This window comes from Trichosurus vulpecula, chromosome 7 (genome assembly GCF_011100635.1).
Source record: "Trichosurus vulpecula isolate mTriVul1 chromosome 7, mTriVul1.pri, whole genome shotgun sequence".
NCBI classification, from domain to species: Eukaryota; Metazoa; Chordata; class Mammalia; order Diprotodontia; family Phalangeridae; genus Trichosurus; species Trichosurus vulpecula.
In genome coordinates, this window is record NC_050579.1 from 85,538,792 (window position 1) to 85,565,841 (window position 27,050).

At 35.9% G+C, this 27,050-nt stretch overlaps 1 protein-coding gene across 18 annotated transcripts in view; it reads right to left on the minus strand.

Annotated features, from left to right (window-relative positions):
• The window catches only part of AFDN (afadin, adherens junction formation factor), a 169,763-nt gene that overhangs the window by 105,475 nt on the left and 37,238 nt on the right, over positions 1–27,050 (minus strand). For all 18 annotated transcript variants that reach the window (XM_036768951.1, XM_036768947.1, XM_036768945.1 and 15 more), the window contains exon 2: positions 2,597–2,792. In XM_036768951.1, coding sequence (XP_036624846.1) covers positions 2,597–2,792 — 196 coding nt within the window. The remainder of the gene's footprint in view (positions 1–2,596; positions 2,793–27,050) is intronic.

A 27,050-nucleotide genomic window follows, 5' to 3' on the forward strand; every position in this document is an offset into this window, starting at 1 on the left:
TTAGACAGGAGAACACTCAGACAGAACATGAGAATTATCTTTCAAGTATCTGAAAGGCTATCAAGTGGAAGCAGGATTAGATTTGGACTCAGAGGAGAAAAACAGGAGCAATGGATAGAAGTTGTAAAGAGTCAGGCTTAGAGCTGACAGAAAGAAAAGACATTTGTCCAAAAGGCTGAAAAGCTGCTGTTTCAGGAATTAGTGGATTACCAACTGCAAGAGGGGGTCAAGCAAAGACTAGATGACCACTTTTTGGACATTTAAAGAGGATTCTTTTTAACATATAGATTTGACTAGATAACTGCCATGGTCTCCTAAAAGATTTTGTGATCCTCCTATTTAATTTCAGGCACTGCTCATTGTTTTTGTAGTGTGCTTAGTGTGTACATATATCACTTTACTTGTAAAAGTTAAACAAAATCTGAATGAATGAATGTGCACTTATTAAGTGCTTGCTATGTGTAAAGCAATAGACCATTAAACTTGGATTGGGAAGACCTAAATTCAAATCTAGACATAAGACACTTATTAGCTTGTGTGTCGATGGGTAAGTCAGTCTTATTTTTCTCAAATATAAAAATAACACTCTCATTTCCCAGGGTTCTTATGAGGATAAAATGAGATGATGTATGTAAAGGACTCTGCAAATTTCAATGTACTACAAAAAATGCTAGCTACTCAACGCTAAAAGCAAGTCAGTCCCTGATATCAAGGAGCTCACATCCAAATGGAGGAGAGTATACATATGGAAGGTTTTGACTGCAAGTCAGATGGAAAGGCTCAATCACCCTTAAGGTTTAGCAGAAAAGCAAATATATAAAACTATTTCTAATGTTGAACCATTTGACATGCTAAAAATGTTGCTGGCAAGAACTATCTTTTCACTCAGGATGGAAAAAGCCATCCACATCCAGAGAAAGAATTATAGAGTCTCAATGCAGATTGAGGCAAACTATTTGCTCTCTCTTTTTTTTATTTTTTGGGTTTTGTTTCTTCGTTCTCATGGTTCATTCCATTGGTTATAATTCTTCTTTACAACTTGACTATTGTGAAAGTAAGTTTAATGTGAAGGTGTATATACAAACTATATCAGATTACATGGTGGGGGAGAGATTTGGAACTCAAAAACTTGTGGAACTGAGTGTAGTAAACTAAAAAAGAAACAAAAAAAGTCACATTTAAAAAAAAAAAAAAGAACTATCTTTCCTTGGTTTTAGGCAAATTCGATTAATATTTCCGGAGCATCTAAAGTAGTATGTATATAAGACAATTTGAAAGCAAACAATTTCTTCCTTTCATACTTTACTTCTATTTATTTATATAACTGAGTCATTAATACCAGTATGATCCAACCAGAACATTATTGGCATTTAAATCTATTAATTACTTCTAGGTATTTCAGATGGTTAAGAAATAGCAAGTTACTTGTAAATATGTTATACTATTATTGCTTTCCCCCCTATAATGTTGCTTCAAAGAGAGATAACTATAACGTTAACTAAAGCCTCACCTTGGAAGGTAAAAATATACTGCTTGAGACTACCGAAATGTTACTTCAAAGCTTATCCCTTATGTCCCTATCATGTTCAACTGTGTTGCAAATATTAATTATTAATAACTAAGGGTTATTTACTTATAACTGTGAACTTCCAAAAATGTGTAACATATCATTAATATAGGTGATTGGCAGGCCAAAGATGGGTTTCACTATAAGGACAGGTTATGCTACTTATTGTTCAGAGCTGTATTTTTAATGGTGTAGGGAACTCAGTGAAGAAACTCCCTCTTCCAATACAAATCAGCACCTCCTCTGAGCCTTTTGCAGTCTTTCAGAGAACTCAGTACACTTAAGGGTTAAATGACTTGTTCAAAGTCACATGCCTAATATGTATCAGAGGCAGAATTTGAACTCAAGTGTTCTTAATCATCATGTGACTTTCCTAGACACTAAAACAGGGTACATACCATAATGTTACGAGCTGCAAAAAAAAGTATGAGACTCCTAATATCTATTTTTGCTTTCTTGCTATCACTGTTGCCCAACACTAGAGTTGTTGTCCTCAATCTCAAACCCCTCCAATCACTAGCTTCTGAAATCCTACCCAGCCTTCAAGATTTACCTAGCATCCATGGCTTTTCAGTGCTTCTTTCTCCTTCCTCCCATGCCCCGCTGCTCTAGGTAGAAACATCAGTCTCCTTAGAATGTTAAGGATATGTTTGTGCCTTATGTATTTGCTGTAGTCCAGGAATGAGGAGCTTGCAGGCCTCTAGGCTGCAGGTTCCCTAGCCTGTTCTGTATGAGAATTTATGTGTTTATGTCTTATCTACAATATCTTCAGCACCTAAAGTCAGAAATCACTCAAATGACTCAAATGACTCAAACTCTTTATTATCTCTCAGCTCTCAGTTCCAAATGGTGCTTTAAAAATGTTTAAATGCATGCAAAGTAAAATGAAATCAGCCTATTACCTACACCATTATTTACCCTGGATATGTGAGCTGTTTTCCAAGGTGCTGATATATTTTAAACAAAAGGAAAGACAACCAATTCCAAGATATGTATTTAACAGACATGACCCAATCAAGATACACTAACCTCCACTGACATGCACTTCATAGAGTGAATATTTAGGAGATGACAGCATTCTCATGTCAGGTCGAAATTTCTCTGCAAGAGTTTCTATGACGTCTTGAGTTGTAGCAGTACTGGAGACCCGGATGCATTTTGTTGCAAAGTTTCCAGCAGCTTTATCTTGAAAGTAAAATCTCATTACTCCATGGAATTCCAGATCCTAAAAATAAAAATGTTTCAGTTATTGAGGGGCAAGGGGGGAGATTAAACCTTGAAAACTATTATTTGGATGTTGGTAAAGGAAAGAGTTCTCCATAGGATAATCTATGTTTCACTAAAATCAGAAATATCATAATACTAAAAAATGTTTAAATGAACATTTAAAGAGTTAAGGAAATCTTTAAAAAGGTTGCTTCACTCCAAACAAGACTCTGGTTAATTAATGAAAAGCAAGGAGATACAATGCTCAAACTTTATACCTTCTTGCTGCATTAGCAATTTTTATTTTGTGGAGAAGAGTAGACAATATGGGCGGGGGGGGGGGGGGGCCGGTGCAGTTATCTATTATTCCATACATAATAATTCTGATCAAAAAAGAAGAAAGTCAGGTTACTAAGGATGAATACAAAAGGTCTTGCAGAACATAAGGCATGTTAAATCTTAAAAAAGCAAAAGCTGTCAACAAATCACAGGAAATCAGAGTTCAAAGGTACCTCACCTATCTAGTTTAACTTGTCCCCAAAGAGCTTCAAATGTGGAACACACTCCCCTTTTTTCAAGGCAAAGCATCCCATTTTTAGACAGTTATTAGGAAATTTTCCCCTAGATTAAGCAAAAATCTATCTCTGAGACTTCTAACCACTGGTATTAGTAATGCCTTTTGGGACCGAATAAAACCAGTCTAATCCTTGTTGAATTTGACAGGAGGGAAATTTTTTTTTTTTACCTCCACCAACCATCTACTAGTAATGTCTTAATGCATAGTAGTTCTTAGAAATATCTGCTAAATTTAGATTAGTGCAAAGCTAATTGGCTTAGGGATGTGATTATTCTCTTTTATAAACACTGTCCTCCATAATCTTAGCTCCGGAAGATCATATTACATGAAAGGAAATATGCTAAACATTAGGAATAAAAACAGGAATAAGAAAAATTTAAATGGCTTTTTTTCTATCAGGAAAAAAAAGACAGGGACAGAGCCCCTTGCTTTTTACTCAGATGACCTTACTTTGGTTTCAATATGAAATTTAATACAACTATGGATTTGCCTAAACTTTTATCAAAATCACTAATCAATATGGTGCTTTATAAACTGTAAAAGTTCAATAAATATTTCCTGAATTAAATGTACAGATATTCTAGTTAGTGATACATAATGTCACTTATATGATTACATTTACAAAGAAGTGAGCTTTAATAAATTCAATGGACATAAAAGCTATAAATACAATTTAATATTTTATGATTCAGAAATTAATTCAGACTCTAGAGATTCTGGATTGCCATCACAAACCTTAGTTACTAAAATGTTTCTTTTTTAAAAAGGTTAAAGCTGGATCTGGATTTGTTATTCTGGACACGTTTTTGGAGTAAGTTCCTTTCTGGATTAAATAGTTGGTTTTTTTTACTTAGATGATGTGACTAACAGAGTACTATAAAAAAAATTTCCAAGGAAAAGCATAACTCTTCCTGCCTTTCATCTTTTCCTACTTTATTCTATCTTGGACACTATTGATTTTCCTGAAATCCTGATTTGCTTTTAGTCCAAATTCCTTGTCTAGGAAAAGTCTTGCAAAAATCCCACCTCCTTATGCTTCACTATTCTCCTACATTAATCGTTTGTTGCACCCAACCAAACTGCTATGCTGAACAAACTATGCCTTCCTAATGTGTCCTTTTCCTTCCCTTCACCTAGACTGCCAATGCAAATTCTTTGCATCTTTCAAGGCCCAGGTCAAGCTCCATTCCTCTGGTGATACTGGGATGCCTTCCTAGCCCACTCAAGCCCACAATGATCTTTGTAGTAACAATGTGACAATCATAAAGTTCCTCATAATGCAGTTTGTACTACAGCCTTGTGTCATTAACTACCCCCTCCCACTATTCACAATTTCAAACTCCTTAAAGGGCAGGGATTGACATTTTATGTTTCTCTGCTTTTCCTTAAAAGGACATTCTGGATGGGGGGCAGGGAGAGGGGGCGGCAGTGACAGCTTTCCTCTTGGCCAGAATGGTTAACTGAGTTATTCCTCAGAGTTGCTAAAATCTGGGAGAGTCATCCAAGATCACACAGCTATCATGTGCTGGAGGCAGAACTGAAACCCAGGTTTTCCTAATGTAAAGGTGGGAACCTTTATCTACTTTACCATACTGTTTATAAATGAAAAGATATTTAAATACATTTTAATACATTTATACATTACATAGCACTTTAAAAGTTAATAAACAATATATCTGTGTGTATATATATATATACACAAACATACACATATGTATATGTGTGTATGATGTATGTGCGTATGTGTATTGCATTTTACATATATAATAAAATATAAATATACACATAATATATAATATATAAATATAATTATTTTATATATAATATACATATTATAAATAAAAATAAATAATAGTAAAATTAAGATCTCATGAGGGCCATATGAGGTTAAGTACTTATAATGTAAGAGGCAACTATAACAGTAGATAGGGCACTGGAAATAGGAAAGCATAGGTTCAAATCCTCCCTCAGATACTAGATAGTTACCTTAAAGCCTCAGTTTCTTCATCTGTAACATTAAAATCTCGGACCCAATGGCTTCTAAGATCCCTTCCAGCTCTAAAATCTATGAATGTTATTGCCATTTTTACAGATAAGAAAACCAAACTCAAGAAACAAGTTCGCGGACAAATAGCCAAGCAGATGCCAAAGACAGATTCAAACTGAGTCCACCACTCCACCCTAAAATGCTACAACTGCACTTAACAGTGATTTTATATATTGATCAGTACAGAAGATCCTTGAATTTAAGGTGTAGTATGCCAACTCACCTTCTCCACCCAGAGATGGCGCCAAAACAACATTCACAAGTCTAGGTGAAGCAGATGCTGTTTTGAAATGCTGACCCTAAGAATTTATTCATTGAGGGATTATCTGAGGATGGAGTGCAACATAACAGTTTCAGGAAACTCCATAAAAACCATTTCTAAAGCTAGGAGGTGTCTTATGAAGTCTAATTTTACAAATGAGGAAACAGGAATAAGAAAAAAAAATGACTACTTAAGATACCGTATTTACATGGTACTGAATAAATAAAAGCACTTATTTAGTGCTTACCTGCAAAGCACTGTGGATACGAATAGTCAATAAAAATGTCTTAAGAGCCTATTATGTGCTAGGCACTGTTCTAAAGACTGGGGATATGAAGAGAGACAAAAGGTAGACCAAGGGCTTATAGTTTAATTGGGGAGACAAGAGGAAAAAACTATGAAGAAACATGCTATGTACACAACACAGGACAAACTGGAGCTGATCAACAGAGAGAAGCCACTAGAATTTAGAGGAAATGGGAAAGGCTTTCTATAGAAGGTGAGATTTTACATGGGACTAGAAACCAAGGCAACCAAGAGGCAGAGATGGGGAGAGAACACATTCCTGCCATGGGGGCTTGTCAATTAAAATGTAAAGGAGCAAGGAGATGGAATTGTCTTGTTTGAGGAATGATATGCCCAGGCCAACGTCGCTAAAGAGTATGTGGGGAAATGTAAAAAGACTGGAAAGGGAGGGGGAAGGGACAGAAGAAGAGGTGGAATCATGAAAGGTTCTGAATGCCAGATTTTATATTTGATCCTGAAGATAATAGGGAACCACTGGAGTTTACTGAATAGGAGACTAACATGGTCAGAGCTGAACTTTAGGAAAATCGCATTGGCAGCTGCTGGGGGTGGGGGTGGAATGAAGTAAACAGAATTAAAGCAGAAATAGAAAACATAATAATACATCTTCTCAAGGAGGTCACATTCTAAAGAGAGACACAACATATATGGAATTCATGTCAATTTTTACTGCACAACTGTATTTCATTACATTTACATACCATAGTTTTTTCACTCATTCCTCAGTTGATGTATACACCGACTTGTGTTTTCATTTCTCTGCTACCCCAGAGTGTGTGGTGCGAGTGTTTTGTTATGTATTGGACCTTTGTTTTTGTTTGAGTTCTTTAAGGTATATGCCGACTACTTTGGGAATGCTGGGTCAAAGCCATACATAGAAATTCAAGTTTCCAGGTTTATAATTCATTTTTCCTTCTGTTACACCAAGATAATATATAAAAATGACTGGTAGGCAAAAATATCTTCCAGAGAGATATATTCTACAGAAAAACACATGGGTTTTGGCTATCCTGCCCAACTCAATAGGGTGTAAGCTTTTTTAGGATAGGGATTTTTTTTGGTATTCCCAATGCCTGGTACATAGTAGGTGCTTAATAAAATGTTGGGTGAATGAAGATCTCCTTTTCAAATACAGCTATTAAACCTTAGAACTACACTAATAAGTATAATTAAAATGTTTTTAAGGGAAAAAAATCATTGGTCACCCTCAACCTAGTGTGAATCCATGTAAGATAACAGATAAGACAGACAACACTTGGAAAATGAAGTTTTCACCAGGGTCCAAGGAAAGAAGAGGACTAGTAGGCCTAGGTGAGTTTGGTAACTTTCTGTAGCCAAAGACTAGTTCCTGTGGGAAAGGAAGAAGAGGCAGGAGGTAAGAGTGTACAAAACAAAGGAGTTAGGTTAACAAATAGGAAAAAATTTTGCCTTTATATAAATCCAATAACTATTCCTATTTATACAGTATTCTTAAAGTACCTTCCTAATAACCCTATGAAGTAGTTACTGAAGTAGGTACCCATTTTTCAGAAGAAATTTGAGGCTCTGAGAGGTTAAATTACTTGGTAATAAGCACAAGGATACTAGGATCTAGAATAAGTCTTGGTAACCTACAGTACTACAGCCCCCAAGTCCAAAGCTCTATCCGTGATACGGACAGTTTAAAGCCCACTGTCTATGACTGATACAGCCAGTATACCACTAAAAATCATCTATGATTTCTCTCACATGCAGTGAACTGCCAATCCCTGATACAGGAATCTACAATATTAAGATTAAAAACTTCAGAGCTAGAAGGAAATGCCAGTTTTTACACAAGAGAAGCTAGGTGATTCGTTTGAGATCACATGGATCAGTGGAGAGCATTAATGTAAGCAACAGTCAAGAAATCGAAAATTGCTTTTCATTGTCATCTATGTTAGTCAAGATTCTGAACTTTGAAATTTATTTCCCTGGTAACCTCCCTTACTTCAAGATTCTTTTCCATCACCCCATCTAAGCTGTTCCTAGATCCACACCCCCATTAAGTGCATTTTCCTGGATAGTTCCCCAAGGCAGGATTGTGCTTCCTTCCCCATCTCTGTGTCTAGGTTTCCCTGGCTTCCATAAGTCCCATCTAAAATCTCACCTTTTACATGTATTATCTTTTTTCAAAAAGTTTTTATTCTTAACTACACATCGTTGGTGCTAATCTCTTGAACAAAACACTGTCCTCAAGTCTCAAATCCTTTGCCTCCTAGTCTTTCTTCTGTTCCTATCTTGCTAAACAATCCGCAACTCTGGGTCATTCTCACCAACTTTCTAAGTACTGCAAGAGGAAGCCATTATGTGGAGCACAAATTTATGTCCTCTAACCTCAAATGAACCCTCCCTGATGCTTTTATTCCAACTATTATTATTAACATCTCTCCTCTGAATGGAGGGCTAGAGTATAGTGCACTAAATTCCTCCCAAAGCTTTCCTTTATAGAGGGCAGGACTTAGGACTTTCTAGCCTTCTCTACTCTAATGGAACGATGGAATGGAAATCATTGGAACTAAGATACTCCGCAGCATCCTTCTCTAACATCCAGGTCTGACAATGCTGTTCTCACTTCCAGTGGCTTCTTACCTATAGGATAATTAACCAATAAGTATTTGCTAAGTACATATTACATGCAAAGGCAATTATGGAGTGTCACGGGTCCAGCCAAGTTGTTTAGGGTTTTAAAAGCTAAAAGTTTGTATTTTATTCCAGAGTCAACAGGAAGTCATGAAGTTTGTTGGGTATGGTACTCGCATGAGCTAATCTATGCTTAAGGAAAATTACTTTGGTAGTAGTGTGTCCAATAGACTGGAACGGTGAGAAAACTGATAAAGAGATACCAATTAGGATATTGTAATAACGTAAGTGAAAAGTGATGAGGGCCGAAAACGGAGGTAGCAACTGTGTAAGTGCAAAGAAGAAACTGGATGGGAGAGATGTTGATAAGGTAGAAATGGGCGGGGGAGGAGAAGATCAGCGAGGAGGCAGCAAGGGAGAGAAGAGTGAGAAGATGAGGATAATTGTAAGATTGTGAACTTGAGACACTGAAAGAATGGTGGTATTAAATACCATTTCATACAAACAAGCATAAGAAGTTAACAGAGCAGATTAATCAAGACATAAAGGGCACGAATAATCTCTGGACCTGTGTTTTAAGTTTTAGAATGAACTGATGTACCTTTACAAACATTTTTATCAGGTCTGATTATTATTACAGGGGTACAAAACCACCAACGTGTTATGTTAATGGGAATGGGAAGATCTTTCCCATCCATTAATAGGCTTATGTGACCTGCTTTGAGCCACACAGAAGCCTGAGTCACATGAGCCTATGGTAAGAGGAGCTTGCCAAATGGGTGGAGCAGGAAGGGGTGGAGCAGTGAGTAGGTGAGACAGAGCAGTCAGAGATGGGGGGGGGGGGGGGGAGGCAGGGAGCATGCAGGTGAGTGAGAGAGGGAGTGATTTTGCTTAAGGGAGCTTGTTTGGGGGGAGGCCTGATGGAGGGAAGGCTTGGGGATGGAGGTGGTGCTCTCTGCATTGGACTTCTTTATTACTATGGTGGATGTGGCTTTCTGGTGTTTGAATAAATGTTTTGGTTTCATCTTCAATGAAGAAAGTCTGTTGTATCTTGTGATTCAAACCTGGGAATACTCCTGCATATTCATAGCAGCCACTGTGGGCATCCCATTGGCGATATACAAAGTCACCAAAAAACCCAACTAGATACATCTTTCAGTGCTTCACTGAACCAAATTAACATATCCTTAATATTCCCCTATATGTGTTAATTCACAATAACATCCATGTAGTGGTAAAGAGGACAAAAGTTGCATTTCAATTATACAAAGGCTATTTTTCAATAGCAATGAATTCAAATCACTTTAGCACACTACAAATATACACAGTAAGAACCTAAGTCCTTAAAAGAAATTCCATTTCAAATTATTTTATGTAATTTTCTCACGAGAGTTGTCTGCATTTTTCCAGAAATAAGATACCAAGATGACCATAAGATCTAAGGTCAAATTCCTTAATCCTGCAGTCCTGGTCTTCCAAAATATGGCTCCAAAATGCCAGTTTAGGGAGGTTCTGGTGATGAGCTTCCTCTACCAATGCAGACTGGCGCTTTTCCCAGGAACATTAATAAGTCTTATTTAGTTTCCTGGGAGCACTAAGAGGTTAAGCAACTTGCCCAAACCAGTAAGTGGTAGAAACACTAGATAGAAACACCAGGGGTGGGCCTGGAATCAGGAAGACCTCAGCTGTGGGACCTGGGTAGGTAGGTCTCTTACCCAGTCTTCCTCAACTGATAAGGATAATAATAGCACCTATGCACAGGTGTCACCTATGTCACAAGATAAAATGGGATAATATTGATAAAGCACACAACTCAATGCCTAGCACATACTAAACTGTTACATAAATGTTGTTATCATCATTATTATTATCACTGAAAGCAGGTCTTCCTGACTATAAGGCCAGTTCTCGTATTACCTGCCTTTCACCTTGCATGGAGTAGGCACTAGTAAATGTATATCAACAAAGATTTGTGTAATTCCAAATAGTTCTCCAGAATGGTTGGACTAGTTCAAAGCTCCACTAACAGAGCATTAGTTTCTTATTAATCTATAGCCACTCTAGTGTTGCCTGTTTTCATTTTTTTTTAATCATCTCTACTATTTGCAGCACTTGAGATGAATGCTGTCTTAATTTATATTTCTCTTACTATTAGTGATGTGGAACATATTTTCAACACAACAGTTTGTAGTCAAATTATTTTTTAAGGTTTCTAACCTTTGATGAGTATTTATTGAAGAAAGGCTATCAATCAAATTAAGACTTTAATAAAGGATATTTGTGGCAAAGCTTTTCCTCCTGACTCCTGTACCATGTTGACTTTTGTTCCTTCAAATGAACTATTTTGTCTAGTCTAGGGGTCAGCAAACTCAGGCCCGGGACAGATCCAAAAGACTGTCGAACTATTTTTATATTGCTCAGGAGCTAAGAAAGGTTTTTACATTTTAAAATAAAGTTTTATTGTATTTCAAGATATAAAACCATTCTCAACTGATATATAAAAAGACTGCCATGCAAGTCACGTCTTGCCAGTCTATAATTTCAGAAATATGATAAATTCAGGAAAACAAGAACTTTTTTATGAACTGACAGAAGTCAAATAAACAGGGGAGGAGAACAATTTAGAGATTGCTATAATTTAAAAGAAAACAACTACAAAAAAGTGCTAAGACAGTATAGAATGAGACTTTTTTGGACATGAGTAGTCATATTTGTCAGCGGGGTTTTGTTTTTATCTTCTCTTTTTCAATGGAACAGATAGGAGAGAAAAAAGTTGTGCTAAATTTTTTTTAATGTGAAAATTCCTTCCAAAAAAAAAAAAAAACATTGCCAAGATGACAGAAAAGAAAAATGACAAATGCTGGAGGGGATGTGGGAAAACAGGTACACTAATGCACTTGGTTGGTGGAGCTATGAACTAGTCTAACCATTCTAGAACATAGTTTGGAACCCTGCCCAAAGGCTATAAAACTGCATACCCTTTCTACCCAATAAACCACTGTTAGCTCTGCATCCCAAAGAGATCAAGGAAAAAGGAAAAGGACGGACATGGACAAAAAATGTATAGTTGTTTCTTGTAGTGGCAAAGAATTGGAAACAAAGTAGATGCTCATCAATTGAGGAATAACTGAACAAGGTGTAGTATACAACTGCCACTGAATACTATGGCGCTATAAGTAATGATAAGCAAGATACTTTTAGAAAAACTTGGGAAGACTTACATTCAAAGTACTGGTGCAAAGTAAAGTGAGCAAAACCAGGAGAACATTGTACAAAGTAACAGCAATATTGTACAATGATCAACTGTGAAAGTCTTAGCTATTTTCAAAAATACAATGATTCAAGACAATTCAGAAGGAATGATAATGTAAAATGCTATCCACATTCAGAGAAAGAAATGATGGAGTTTGAATGCATAGAGCCATAATTTTTTTTTAACTTTCTGGAATGAATGAAAAAGTTACACCATATGAATGTAATGGAATACTACTGTGCTACAAGAAATGATGAGGGGAATGATTTCAAAAAATGTGGGAAGACTTACGAGTGAAATGAATATAACTAAAATTCACAAAGTAACACCAATATTGTTAAGACAATAAACTATGAAAGACTTAAGTAAATCTGATCAACACAATGACCCACCCACAATCCCAAAGGACTCACAGTCAAAAATGCTACCCATCTCCTGAGAACTCCTGGATTCAGAATACAAACTGAAGCATATTTTTTCCTTGCCCTTTTTTTTGGGGGGGGGGGGGGGGAGTATCCATGGCTTAACATGGAAACTTGTTTGCTTAACTTCCTATTTGCACTGGGCTTTCTATTGTCTTCTCAACCAGTGGGTGAAGTGGTGCGGAAAGAGAATCTGGAACTTAAAATAAAAAAACTGAATCAAGCAACAATACTGAAAATCTTCAGACCTCTAATGAATGAAATGGCCAATTATGACATTCCAAAGAAATATGCTGAAACATGCCTTCCAGCTTTTAGAAGAGTGGTGGGTTAGGGATAACAAATGAAGCACACATTTTCAGATGTGGCTAATGTTATTTATTTTTCTTGTCTCTACTTATTTGTTAAAAGGAATGAGAGCACTATGATTCTGGAAAAAAGAAGAGGTCCTAGAACAACAATACAGGTTGGTATCCTGAAAAGTTGTCTACTGCACTGTTGTCACACAGTCAACCTTTGTCAGAAGCAGAACTTGAATGTAAGTACATAAGAGTCTTCCTGCCTCCTTTACAATAGGGCCGCCAATTATAAAGTTTCTATTGACATCCTTGCAGCCAAGATGAAGTTGTGAGAAGGATGACAGTAAAACTGACTTGATTCATAAAGGGCTGAACTAAGTACCCAAATGGTTACTAGGTCAGTGAAAAGCCAGGAGGCCATGTCTAATAACTTGCCAAAAAGTTTTGACCTTGGTCCTACAATGATATGTATTTTTAATAATGACTTGACCAAAAAAGTGGGAGGTTGAGGAGAGGAAGTAACAGGAACAGCAAATTCCTATTTAATTTATTCATGGCAAAGCTGGGAAAGACAATTAATTCAATAATATAACTGGAATCCAAAAACATCTGTTGCCTAGAACAACAAACTAAACCAAACAAGAAAACACTAGAGATAAAAAAAGAGTCCTATAATGGGTCCAAAAAAGTAGCTGCTCAAAGGCAAGAGACATAACTAAAAGCACAGTTTATGTGAAGAAAAGACCTAGAGGTGAATAAGTTAACTAGATAACTTTGGTATCAGGCTGCATTTAATAAAAGTAAATTGGAGTAAGCAAGGGAGATAGTACCATTATTCTCTGAGCTGGTCTACAACACTGTCTAGAACACTTTTTCCAATCCATCTACAATACAATTCTGACTATGTCATTCCTCTAACCTAAAATCTCCAGGGGCTCTCTAGTACCTCTAAGAGAAAATGCAAACTCTTAAGCTTGGTATTTAAAGCACTCCACATTCTGGTTCCAAACGACTCCATACTGGCTCCAATCTATCTTTCACTCCCAACACTTCAGTTTCATGTTCCCCAAACTTGCATTCCATCATTTCACACAGGATATTTCTCATTCTTGGAATGTATCTCTCCTTAAAATTACTTTTTCCTGCCTATATGCACAAAAAAATATTTCTAGCAGCACTTTGTTGTAGGAAAGGAACTGGAAATACTACCAAAGAGATTAAAGCAATCTATTAGCAGGATAATTCACTACGACCAGGTGGGAGTTATACCAGGAATACCAGGGCTGGTTCAATGTTAGGAAAACTATCAGCATGATTGACCACATCAATAACAAAATAGAAATCATATGATAATCTCAACAGATGCAGAAAAAGCTTGATGAAATACAGCAGCACCCATTCCTATTAAAGAGGACAAAAGTTGCATTTCAATTATACAAAGGCTATTTTTCAATAGCAATGAATTCAAATCACTTTAGCACATTACAAATATACACAGTAAGAACCTAAGTGCTTAAAAGAAATTCCATTTCAAATTATTTTATGTAATTTTCTCACGAGAGTTATCTGCATTTTTCCAGAAAAATGAGGGATTGACCATAAGACCTAAGGTCAAATTCCTTAATCCTGCAGTCCTGGTCTTCCAAAATATGGCTCCAAAATGCCAGTTTAGGGAGGTTCTGGTGATGAGCTTCCTCTACCAATGCAGACTGGCGCTTTTCCCAGGAACATTAATAAGTCTTATTTAGTTTCCTGGGAGCACTAAGAGGTTAAGCAACTTGCCCAAACCAGTAAGTGGTAGAAACACTAGATAGAAACACCAGGGGTGGGCCTGGAATCAGGAAGACCTCAGCTGTGGGACCTGGGAATAAATATGGGACCATAGGAATAAATGGAGTTTTCCTTAAAATGAAAAGTAGAATCTATCTAAAATCATCAGCAAGCATTATAACTAATGGGGATAAGCTAGAAGCTTACCCAGTAAGATCAGAGGTGAAGCAAGGATGCCCATTTTTACCTCTATTATTTAATATTGTACTAGAAATCTTAGCTTTAGCAATGAAAAGAAAAAGGAATTGAAAAAATCAGAATAAGCAATGAGGAAACAAAACTATCCCTCTTTACAGATGTTAAGAGGGTATACTTAGAGAATCATGAGAATTAACTAAACTACCTAAAATAATTAACATGAGCAAAGTTGCAGGATATAAAATAAACCCACATAAATTATCAGCATTTCTATATACTACCAACAAAGCCCAGCAGCAAGAGACAGAAAAAGTAATTCCATTTAAATAACTGTAGTCTACCTGCCAAGACAAATTCAGGAACTAGATGAACACAATTACAAAACACTTTTCACATAAAGTCAGATCAAAATAACTGGAAAAATCTCAGTTGCTCATGGGTAGGCAGAGCTAATATAATAAAAACGGTAATTCTACCTAAATTAATTTACTTATATTTTACAATCATGTTAAACATATTTCCATATTAGTCATGTTGTAAAGAAGAATTAGACACAAAGAGAAAAACCACGAGAAAGAAAAAAAACCAAAAAAAGGGAAAAGTACTGTGCTTCGATCTGCATTCAGACTCCATAATTCTTTCTCTGGATGTAGATAGCATTTTCCATCAATTAATTTACTTATTCAGTACCACACCATTCAAATTACCAAAAAATTATAGAGCTAGAAAAATATAACAAAATGTATCTGGAAGAATGAAAGGTCAAGACTATCAAGGGAGTTAATGGAAAAAAAATCATCAAAACTATTTCATACTGGATAAAAAACAGAGTAGTCAATGACTATAGTAATCTACTGTTTGATAAACCCAAAGACTCCAGGTTCTGGGATAAGAACTCACTATTTGACAAAAATAGCTGGAAAAAACTGGAAAAGAGTATGACAGAAACTAGGCATGGACCAACATCTTACCATATACCACATACCAAGACAAGTTCAAAGTGAATACAGGATTTAGACATACCATAAGCAAATTAGGAAAGCAAGGAATAGATTACCTGTCAGATCTACGGTAAAGGGAAGAATTTATAACCAAACAAGAGATAGAGAACATTATGAAATGCAAAATGGATAGCTTTTTTACCTTAAATTAAAAAGCTTACACAAACAAAGCCAATGCAACCAAGATTAGAAGGACAGCAGAAAGCTTGGAAACATTTTTACTGCCAGTGTTCTGATAAAGGCCTCATTTCTAAAATATATAGAGAACTGAATCAAATTTATAAGAATACAAGTAATTCCCCAATTGATAAATGGTGAAAGGATATGAACAGCAAGTTTTCAGATGAAGAAATTAAAGCTATCTATAGTCACATAAAATGTTCTAAATCACTATTGATTACAGAAATGCAGATTAAAACTACTCTGAGACACCAGACTACGTAGTATGACAGAAAAGGAAAACGATGGAGAAAGACTGTAGAGAATGGAGAAAATGTGGGAAAATTAGGACACTAATACATTGTTGGTGGAGTTGTGAACTGACCCAACCATTCTGGAGAGCAATTTGGAACCATGACCAAAGAGCTATAAAATTGTGCATACCCTTTGATCCAGCAATAAGAGTACTAGGTCTGTATCCCAAAGAGATGATAAAAAAAAAAGGAAAACAATCCACATGTACCAAAAAATATTTATAGCAGCTCTTTTTGTGGTGGCAAACAACTGGAAATTGAGGGGATGCCCATCAATTGGGGAATGGCTGAACCAGTTATGGTATATGAATGTAATGGGATACTACCATGTTATAAGACGGTGCTTCTTAAAGCAATTCTTGAACAGTTTAAAATGTGCTGAAGAGGTCTTGAGTGGAAAAAGTTTAAGAAGCCCTGTCACAGGGATGAGACAAATGATGAGCAGGCAGGTTTCAGAAAAACTGGAAAGACTTACATGAACTGATGCTGAGTGTAGTGAACAGAACCAGAGCATCGTACACAGTAACAGCAGCATTGTGCAATAATAGACTTTGGTAAGAGTTGGCTCTTCTCAGCAATACAATGATCTAAAACAAGTGCAAAAGACTCATGATGGAAAATATCCATATCCAGAAAAAGAACTATGGAGTCTGAATGCAGATTGAAGCATACTATTTTTACCTTCTTTTGGTTTTTTTCTTTCTCTTGATTTTTCCCATTTATTCTGATTCTTTTTTCACAACAGGACTAATGTGGAAATATGTTTGATATGACTGTACATATATAGCCTATATCAGATTGCCTGCTCTCTTAAGGAAGGGGGGAGGGAGAAAAAAGTTTTTGGAACTCAAAATCTTATACAAGTGAAATGTTGAAAACTTTTTTTACATGTAATTGGGAAAAGATAAAGTACTATTAAAAAAAAAAGAACTGGAAGCAAAGTGGGTGCCCATTGATTCTGGAATGGTTGAATGAATTATGGTACTTGAATTTAGTGGAATATCAACCATTGCATTGTAAGAAACAGAAATGGGGACAAATTCAGAGAAACCTGGTTAGATAATTTAAACAACTACCACACTGTATAAGACCTAAAGTATATTCAATTCAATGACCATGCATCCAGAAGACTGATGATGAAATCACAATTCCCACTTCTTGGCAGAGTGACTGACTTGCTATCGTTGTTCAGTAATTTTCAGTCCTGTCTGACTTTTTGTCACCCCATCTGGGGTTTTCTTGGCAATGACACTACAGTGGTTTTCCAATTCCATCTCCAGCTCATTTACAGATGAGGAAACTGAGGCAAACACAGTTAAGTGATTTGCCCAGGGTCACACCACCAGTAAGTATCTGAGGCCAAATTTGAACTCAGATGAGTCTTTCTCATTCCAGGCCTGGCACTCTACCACATCACCACCTGGTGATTGACTAAAGGTGTATGAAGACATACACATTTTCAGGCATGGCCATTATGTGGATGTATTTTGCTTGATTATACTTACCTGTTACAAGGGAAGGTCTTGCAGTTGTTTCTGCTTCGTGTGTCAATGAAACATAAATACACAGAAGAGAGTAGAAGTTGAGAAAGGAACAGACTGACCAGCAAGGCAGCATTATCATTATTCTGTTCACTGTATACTTAAAAAAAGAAGTGCACAGCAGAGAACAAAAAGCTAAAAAGGAAGTAAAAAGATGGACAGCTCTCAACACAGCACATAGTATTTATTACGTAGGCTTTCTTGAAATGGAAATTTATTGCTATATATTTTGAATTTTCTCTTACGTTCCGCTGTGCACAAGACATTTGTTATTCTTTTCTTATTGTGTATTTAAGTTTTAGTATTTCAGTCTAAAATAAAAAAGATTTTTAAAAAGCTGTACATAATAAAGATTCATGGTTTCACATGCAACTCTTTTTTTTTTTTTGCTTAAAAAATTTTTTTTCTTTAAGGCTCAGCTCAGATGTAAAGTGTTCAATGGTCAACCTACTTTGTTAGAGCTCTTTCCCCACTGACATTATCTTGTCATTACCTGTGTAGTTGTATGTGCCAATAGAATGTGAATTCCTTAGGAGGACAGTCTTTTTTTACCTTTGTATCCCAAAGTTCAGGACCGTGACAAGCACATAGCAACTACTTAGCATTTGTTGAATTAAATATTTAAGAAAGACACTAGTAACCCAGAACACTTTCAACAGAGCAACCACAATGACATACAGGGTCTTAAAATAGATGTTATCAATTGAAGGAACAAGAGCTCCCAAGTCAAAACAGCCAGACAGAAAAAATTCAAGTGCTGAGGAACCACAGTCAGGACCACACATGATTTAGCAGCCACCAATATGAAGAAGTAGAGAGTTTAGAATACAATATTCCAGAAGACAAAGAATACAAAGACTTACAACCAAGACTAATTTATCCAGCAAAATTGAATATAATCCTACAGAGGCCAAAAAAAAAAAAAAGGAATCTTTAATGAAATAGAGGACCTCCAAGCTTTCGTGATGAAAAGGCAAGAGCCGCGCAGGAACTCTGAATTTTAAACACAAGAGCTAAAAATATAAAAAGGTAAACATGGATGAACAATCATTAGAGACCAAACAAGGATAAACTGTTTTACTTACAAGAGGAGATGATACATGTGTACCCTTAGAATCTCATTCTTATCATGGATCATACAAGGAGTCTAAGGAGATAGAAGGCCTGGTAGTGGTTCTATTATATCTTGGTGATCTTAACAGAAGAGTGGAAAAACAGGGGAAGGCGTTTAGGGGAAATTATCTTATATAATCAGAGTGGTTAAGTAGGCATCTATAAAAACAAACAAGGGGGGAGGAGAAATATCTAACACAACTCATTCTCACCCAAAACTGGACAGTAGGGAACATACACGCAGACAGACAGACAGACACAGACACAGACACACAGACACATGGACACACAGACACACACACACACACACACACACACACACACACAGAGTTGTGCACAAATATTTCATGCAACAGAGAAATAAGAAAGGAGGAGATGAGAGAGGGGGGAAATTAGAGGGAGGATTGATTAAGAGAGGAGTTAGCACTAAGCAAACGCCCTTAAGGATGTATAAAAATATTTATAGTTTTTGAGCTAGCATATCTGAGAAGGTGCCCATACATTAGGGAATGGCTTAAGAGATTTTAGCTAAGAACTGATGAATGAGATGGTTTCAGAGAAACCTGGGAAGGCTTATAAGAATGGATGTAGAATGAAACAAACTGAAGCAGATGAACAAATTTTATGAGGAAGTTGGTTTTGCTTGATTATGTATATTTGTAACAGGTATTTGTCTTTTTTTTTTTTCATTCTCAACTGAGGGTGGGAAAGGGAGCAGGATGGGGGCGAAAGCAGAGCAAGAGGGAGGAGGGGAAAAAAAAACAAGTAAAGCAGCATAATACTGCCCCCTAACATGAAGTCATTTTTGGAAACATTAATGTTCATTTTTTTTTAAAGTAGTGCCCCTACCACCATACCAAAAAAAAAACAAGCAAATAAGCAAAAAACACAAGATGTCAGGTTAATGGATGCCAGGTTAAACCCTTGCTCTAAGACTCTATGATTTGTGTCCTAAAATCCACCCAACTTCAAAATATTCCAACTGCTGTTGAGCCACATTTAAAAAAAAAATGAAATTAAAACTGAACAAAACCATTTTAGGTAGCAAATGTTACCATGGCCAATAAGTTTAGAAGACGATTTATAGTTGAAATATGGTAAACCATTAAATCAAGCTGACAATAGTCTTTCTTAAATGGTATTTTTGTTTTACTGAGAATGTGATTTATATTCTAGACAATATAGCAATCAACAGAACACCTTATTAATTTAATACAAAATTGTTGTGTTCACTTATATCTGATATCCATTTAGTACCTGTTATATAGCCACATCAATCCAACTAATAATGATGAGGTTCTTGACAGTAATTTTATCATGTACATTCACTGTTCTAAGCGAGCTTAAATCAGTAAACTATAAAAAAACGATTTACACTGAATGCTAACAAAGTCTTCAGCTGTTAGAGAAGAAACTATAATTAAGACATAACAGGGTTTTATACATTTTCTACTATTTTTTAATTTGCTAGATTTGTTTAAAAAAACTAAAGCCATTTTAACCACGGCTCTCACAATTATGTAACACATGAAGCTGTACTAATCAGAAGAATAAACTGTGATCCTATGATTCCAACATATTCAAATTCAAGAAAACAAAAAACATAAAAGGTCTGATGTCGACAACTGGTTACTTTATCTTAAAAGATGAATTCAACTTACATAAGAATTTTTTCTTTCCTATTGTTCTGTACATACAAATTTGCCCAAATGTGCATAGTTCCGTTATTTTAGTATTCAAAATGTTGACCTAATAATATAACTTGTTCAAGAAAATGTTAAGGGGAAACAAGATTTTAAAATAATCTCAAGTTTGTTTTTACTTTGAAAAGAGTAGCTATGATGATACAAATCATATGCTTTCAGAGGAAAAGGAGAGAAGAATGAGAAGATAAAGGCAGGAATATGGCCGTAATCACACTTTCTCTTACCAAATGTCATAAAGCTTCTTTAGAATATGGATACTTATAAAATCTCTTATTAAGCTCCAGAAGTTTTAAAAAAAAGAATTATTAAAATGTACCAGCAGCACACTAACAAGTACTGGACAACAATAAGCTTGAGCTAATCTTGGTTCATCCAGTAACACACTTGGTCTGGTACAAAATATTATGAGTTGGTATAACACCACCTACCTTACAAGAGTTCTTATAAACAATGAAAGAGACCTGTGTGGAAGGACTTAAAAATTATAAAAGAGAAATTTAAGGTGCTATTATTATACGGATCTTATGTTTGTGTAACACCTTTTCATCTAAAGTTTTATTTCCTTATTCTACTCTACTCTCCCAATATTCACAGACCTAGAACAACTTCTGGCTATCTAAATACCAAGCTACCCAACTTCACAACTAAAGAAACTAAAATATTAACAATAACAATAAAGATATGCCTTGAAAGAAGCAACCCAAATAAGGTAAAGATGAATATGATATGTATTGGCATTTCCCCTCACGGAGAAGAGAAGGAAACAACTTTTAGGGAGACGGATCTTTGAAAGATACAAAACCCAAGACTGCCTAATGACCAACAACTCCCCTATTCATTCATTATAATTGATCTTTGAAATTTTTTGAAGCAAAGAAAATCTCTAAAGATATCCATCATAAAGTTTCAATCTTCTAGAGAAAAAACCCCCAAAGGCACTGGTTCTCACTTTTAAAATTGAAAGGGCAAGGCAAGCAACAGCAAAGGGAAGAGTATTTCGGTAACACTCTAAAGGAAAGGGTATTTCAAAGGGACTATAAAGAGGAAGTCAATATAATAGGTAACAGAGGAAGGAGGAGGAGGAGGAGGGAGCATGAGGAATATTTTTGAAATTTTAAAAATATTATAAATACACTTAGAAGACTGAAAAGTTTTGAACCCTATGTCATATGGAGGAAGGCCACACGTGTTTCACTGAAGACCAATGTGGCCAGTTACAGGGGATGGATGCAATTAAATGGGACCAGGGGGTAGTGTATCTCTGTAAACTTAGTCTGGGTACTCTCTCCTCACTTGGCTTCCAAAACTCTACTGCTACAACTCTCTCCTGGCTCTCATTCTACCCATCTGACTATTCCTTCTTGGTGTCTTTTGCACACAAATACTTGTGAAACATTGGGTCAATTACCAAAATAATGTAGATAACCTACTGTCTACAGTCTGTGGTCCAGTTTTTGCCTTTAAAAAAAGTTTTATTGGTTTCTTTTGTCTTGATATCACAATCATTTGACTTCTTACTACCACCACTAGTCTCCCCTCTGCCAAAGAAAATTAAGTTTAAAAATCTAATATAGCGACATCTGACCATGTACATAAGTGGCTGTCCTAGAAGTCCCCATGTAAGAAATGGTAGAAGCAGTTTTGTTTCCAGAGTTGAAAGTATCCCTCTTCCCTCCCCTTCCTCCCAGCTTTAGCAGAATGTAAGTCGGGTGACTGATTAGAACTAGTTCTAATCAGAGCTGTGATCTAGCAGAGACCAGGCTTCTGGTCAGGTGAAAGGTTAGAGACTTGGCCGAATGCCTAAATGAGCCATTGGAGGAGGGCAAAATGTACGTAGTCAGGGGACTGCCTATGGCCAGTGAAGAGCCTGGCGGGAGATTCGAAGTGGGAGTCAATAAAAGTAATGGTGTCCATCTGAGTCCCTGTATTCCCCTTATTCTGTTCAGGGGATGTACCCATTTATTCAGACCGAATAAATGTAAAATATAATTAAAACATTCCTGGCTTCCCAATGAGTATTGTTTATTCCTAGATAACGTGAGTACTTTTATAATGCCCAGACTCTCCGATTTGTACAATGTATGTTTCATCATCTATTTTCTAGTCTTCACTGTCTTTTCAATTACTCTGAATTCAACTCCCTTTTAATGATCTATTAATTTACATTATTAGATGGTTTGTTTTTGTTGGGGTTTTTTTAAATAGGACAGATGTTTTACTAAAGTAAGCCTACCTGCTAGAGAAAAACTTTGTGTTTAGAAACTCTTGGTTAAATCTGACCTAGTGATGGGTTGCTAAATAGAAAACCTAAAGTATCATTATGAAATATTTAGAATACTACTTGGTGTGTAGTCTTTTTGTTTTGGTGTGGTTTTTTGAGCCAAGGACTTGGGATTCATTGATAGTGGGAAATTCCCTCTTTCAATGCAGGTTAGCACAACCTCTACCACTTAATACTCTTAGAGGGCTCCATTAGATTGTGAGCTCCTTAAGGACAGGGACTGTCTTACTTCTTTTTGTTTCCTCATCACTTCGCATAGAGGCTGGCATACAGCAGCAACTTAATGTTTACTGACTAGACTGGGGCACTAAGGTATACACAATCATGCCTCCTTGAAATCACAATCTCTGTGTCTACTACAACAATTAAACAATTAGAATATAAATCTTGCTACTATGATTTTTTTTTATTGGTGAGAACAGCTGTATTAGAGATCTCCAGTCTTACCTTAGACCCTTAGATATTGGAACTCATGAAAAGCCCAGCAAAGATCCCTTTCCAGCATCAGAATACTTATCATTCTGGGTGTCCTTTTTCCAAAAGGTACTATACTTGGTAAACATGCAATAAAATTAGATAAAACCTCTTCACTTACAATGAGATTTGCTCACAGCTGCAGAGGTAGCTCTATGGAGCACAATGTCACAATGGCTTTTATAACTACCATTTAAAAAGCAAAAGTTACATTTCTTCTTAAGAGATTTGTTTGTGGGGAAGGTGGGGCTTGGAGGAGTCCAGGAGACTGGATCGTCTTATCTCACCCAGGCTAGAAGTTCAGGGGGCACATATGGGCCTGATTTCAATAGTAACTTAACTTGCTCTTCTTTTTTACCCCCTTAGCTCTGAAGAAGCCTGGTGGCCCTCTCCTACAAAAAGCTCACTGTAACTTGCTGATGGTGGAATTAAGGCAGACACTTGGTCAGCTTTACCACTATTGTAGCTCAGAACTCCTAATCTCAATAGATCTCCCAGCCTCAACCTCCCCCAGTAACAGGGATTACAGGCATGTGCCACTATGCTCAGCCTGAGAGTATAAAAATTAGTAAGTATCATCTGAGTACAACAAAATTTTTTAACATTGTGCTGAATAAATATCAAATTAGTATTTAGCATTGTTTTTTGTCTACAATCTAGCAAATGTGTAAGCACAAAAAACCAGAAACTCTGGGGGAAATCATGGATAATAGTTCTGGTAAGCTTCCAAACCCTTTAATGGATTGGGGGAAGCAGGGTAGTGAGAGGGTATGGAAACTGAAGAAACCATTCCATGGCTAATTTCTTTTTAGCCACAAAGCTGCACTCTTAATTTCCCCAATTTCCAGGCTCCCCTAACTTCCCATGATGCCTTACACTTTTGTGTGGCAATTTATTTACTTTTAGGGAGAAAAAACAGGTTTCTCTGAAATAGATTTATCTTGTGTTACAATTTTGAGTGTTATTTTGGAGATTATATACATTTTTCAGTATATAACCATACTCTATATATCCTCTTTCAAATCTAATTTGGAGAGAGAGTACAGTCTATACTTAGACCAAGATCATAACTTGCCTTTTGAAATTGCAGGGCATTTACTTATCTCTACTTGTCCAAAAGGCTGCTGATTAATGTCCCATTTTTAACTTTCTCTAGATGAAATAGATTTCCCTGCTAGGATTTTGGTGTAAAGAGGCTAACAACTTTATATTATCATTATCAGCAACACACCACAATAAAAGCTTTAATACCTTAAAATGTAAAAATGGAAGGTAAAGGTGAAAAAATATTTTATAAAAAGAAATTTCATTTTAGGAGGTTGGGGTCTTTGTTCCCCTCTACAGGTAAATATTTATACTTAAATTTTCTTCAGAAATAGTATAGTCAGTTGTTATCAAAATAAAGTATTCCCTCATTTGGTCCTTTAAATTAATGGAAATTCTGGTGCAAATAGGGGCAGCTAGGTAGCACAGTAGGTAAGAGTGCTGAGTCTGGACCAGAGTTCAAATGAGGGGGTGGAGTGGGGTCCCCAGAAGGGATGAGGAATGGGAAATAAGCAGAAATTGAAGAGCCCCCTCCATAAAAAGGCAATTTTAAAAAATATGTATATACACACACACATATATATAGATAATGTTTTAACAATGAATTAGCTCATTAATGAATTAATTAATCATTTTGTCCAAATTATTATAAACTCACCAGGGCAATCTAAGAGGTCACTGTGTAGGCTAATGAAAACCATTTAGTCTAAAGTTTTAATTGTTCAACCACAACCTATGATCAATTCACTTTTCTTTTTACCTAATTACTCCTGTTAAAACATTTTTCCCTGTCTCTGGCAAGCTCAGTGTACATCAAGCAGGTAACAACAGCCATTTCAGTTCCCCATGGAGGAAACAGCAGTTGACCATTTGATAGCACACAAGAAACCCTTAATTTCCTGAGGTATTCTTTCTATAATTTGTTCAAATTTTAAATAGGGGATGGGGGGGGGAAGGTGGAGAGAAGAGAACCTGTCATCTGCACACATTCAAGTGATTTCCAACCACAAGACAACTAAGAGATCAAATTCCCTTTGAGTTGCCATTTAGTCTAATTTTATTGAACACAAAAAAAGCACAAATATTTCCTTTCAGAGTTTAGGCAGTGAACATATATTGGAAGTTAAGATGCTATAGGAACAGATTCTTGGAATTTTTTTAAAATTTTGAAATAGAGACCTTATACTTCAAAAACACTGTCACGGCCTTCTTTTTGAGAAAAAATAATACATACATACATATACATATGTACCACACACACACATACACAGAGCCTTCCTTGGGGTTAGTTACCTGAAATGCTTTTTTATAAAACAAGACATTTACTAAAATACAGTGAAAAAACTTCCAAAGTTTTTTTTCTCATCCAAAATTTAAAATATTAAAACTTAACTATGTATTACAGATACATAGTTAAGCTACTTTTCTCAAAAGTAGAGTAGAAGAAAAGGCATGTGGGTCTAATCCTTCATTTGTTCCAAGATAGAAAACAGTCCTAAATGAAAAATTACATGCCCTACATCTTAAAAATTGGTTTTAGAAACAAATTTACACACTGAATAGGTACTGTACAAACCAGACAAATATTCACTTAATTCCTTTATTGTTTTGAAAAACAATAGCTTAGTCAATATTTCATGACAGAGTTAAGGATTTTTTTTTCAACAAGCTATTCACAATTCATGAATTGTGTTTTCTACTAGTGAATGAATACAGAATGAAGGTCACTATTTCACCCCTTTGCAGATATAAACTATATAAATTTAAGTTTGATATAAGGAAAGACTTACTAAAATTAAGTACTATCCAAAAAATGCAATGGGGTATCTCAGAAGGTAATGGAATCATTATGGAATCACTAGGTCTTTAAACAAAGGCTTGAGGACCACTTAATAGATATTTGTAGGGAGTATCTGTATAGGTTCAACTAGATGAAACTCTGAAGTTCTATTAGAATCACAGTGAAACAATTTTCAAAAACATCAAAACATTATGAAATCAGTAAATCAAACTTTTATTTATCAAAATGTTCACAGAACAGAGTATTCTGTTTAACTTGCATTTTCTTATTAGCTAAGGGTTGAGTAGAACATATGATTTTCTACCCTTACTGTTTAAAATACTTTCTAGAAAAGTATTAGAATATTTTCCTGCTTTTTTTTTCATGATTCAGGATATTGTGATGAATGACTTAGATGAAGATCACTTCAAAAGTAAAAGGTAAAAAAGACTGGGCTGAATCTATGAAAAACAGATATACCTTGAAAATTTATGACAATTAATTTAGGGGGAGGGTTTTTAAAAACACCCCCATGTTTGTCATTTACCTGTTCCTCCAAGAAACAATGTATAGAAAAAAGTTTCTAGTTTATATAAGTTTTAAAGTCATTCCCTCTAAAGTGATGTCCAATTACAACTTTTTTTCCTCTGTACCATGTTTCTTAATGGCCTATAGGATAGCTCTGTTTAGCACAAGCCGTCTTACACTGTTAGAAAATTAAATTATGGGCCCCTTAAGAACTGACAGCTTTGTCAGTTCTTTTATCCCCAAGGCCCTGCACATCCAGGTATAAAGTGAAAAGGACTTGCAAAAGTGTAGTACAAATGGATATGTGAGGTTAGAGGGAAAAGATCATCAAATGAAATTATAGAGAAGAAAAGGGCCCTTGAAGAACACACATCATTAATAGGCATGGAAATGGATGAGCCCAGAAAGGACTAGAGAAGGACAAATATAGTAGAAGAAAAAAGAAAACCAAAGGGACCATCAGGTTTTAGAAGACCAAAAAGAAGGTTGGTGCCACTGACAAATAATAGCCAAAGTGATATTCCTAAAGCACAGGTCTTATCATGTTACCCAGTAAACTGTAGTAGTTCCCCATTGTCTCCAGGATCAAAAACTGATAAGG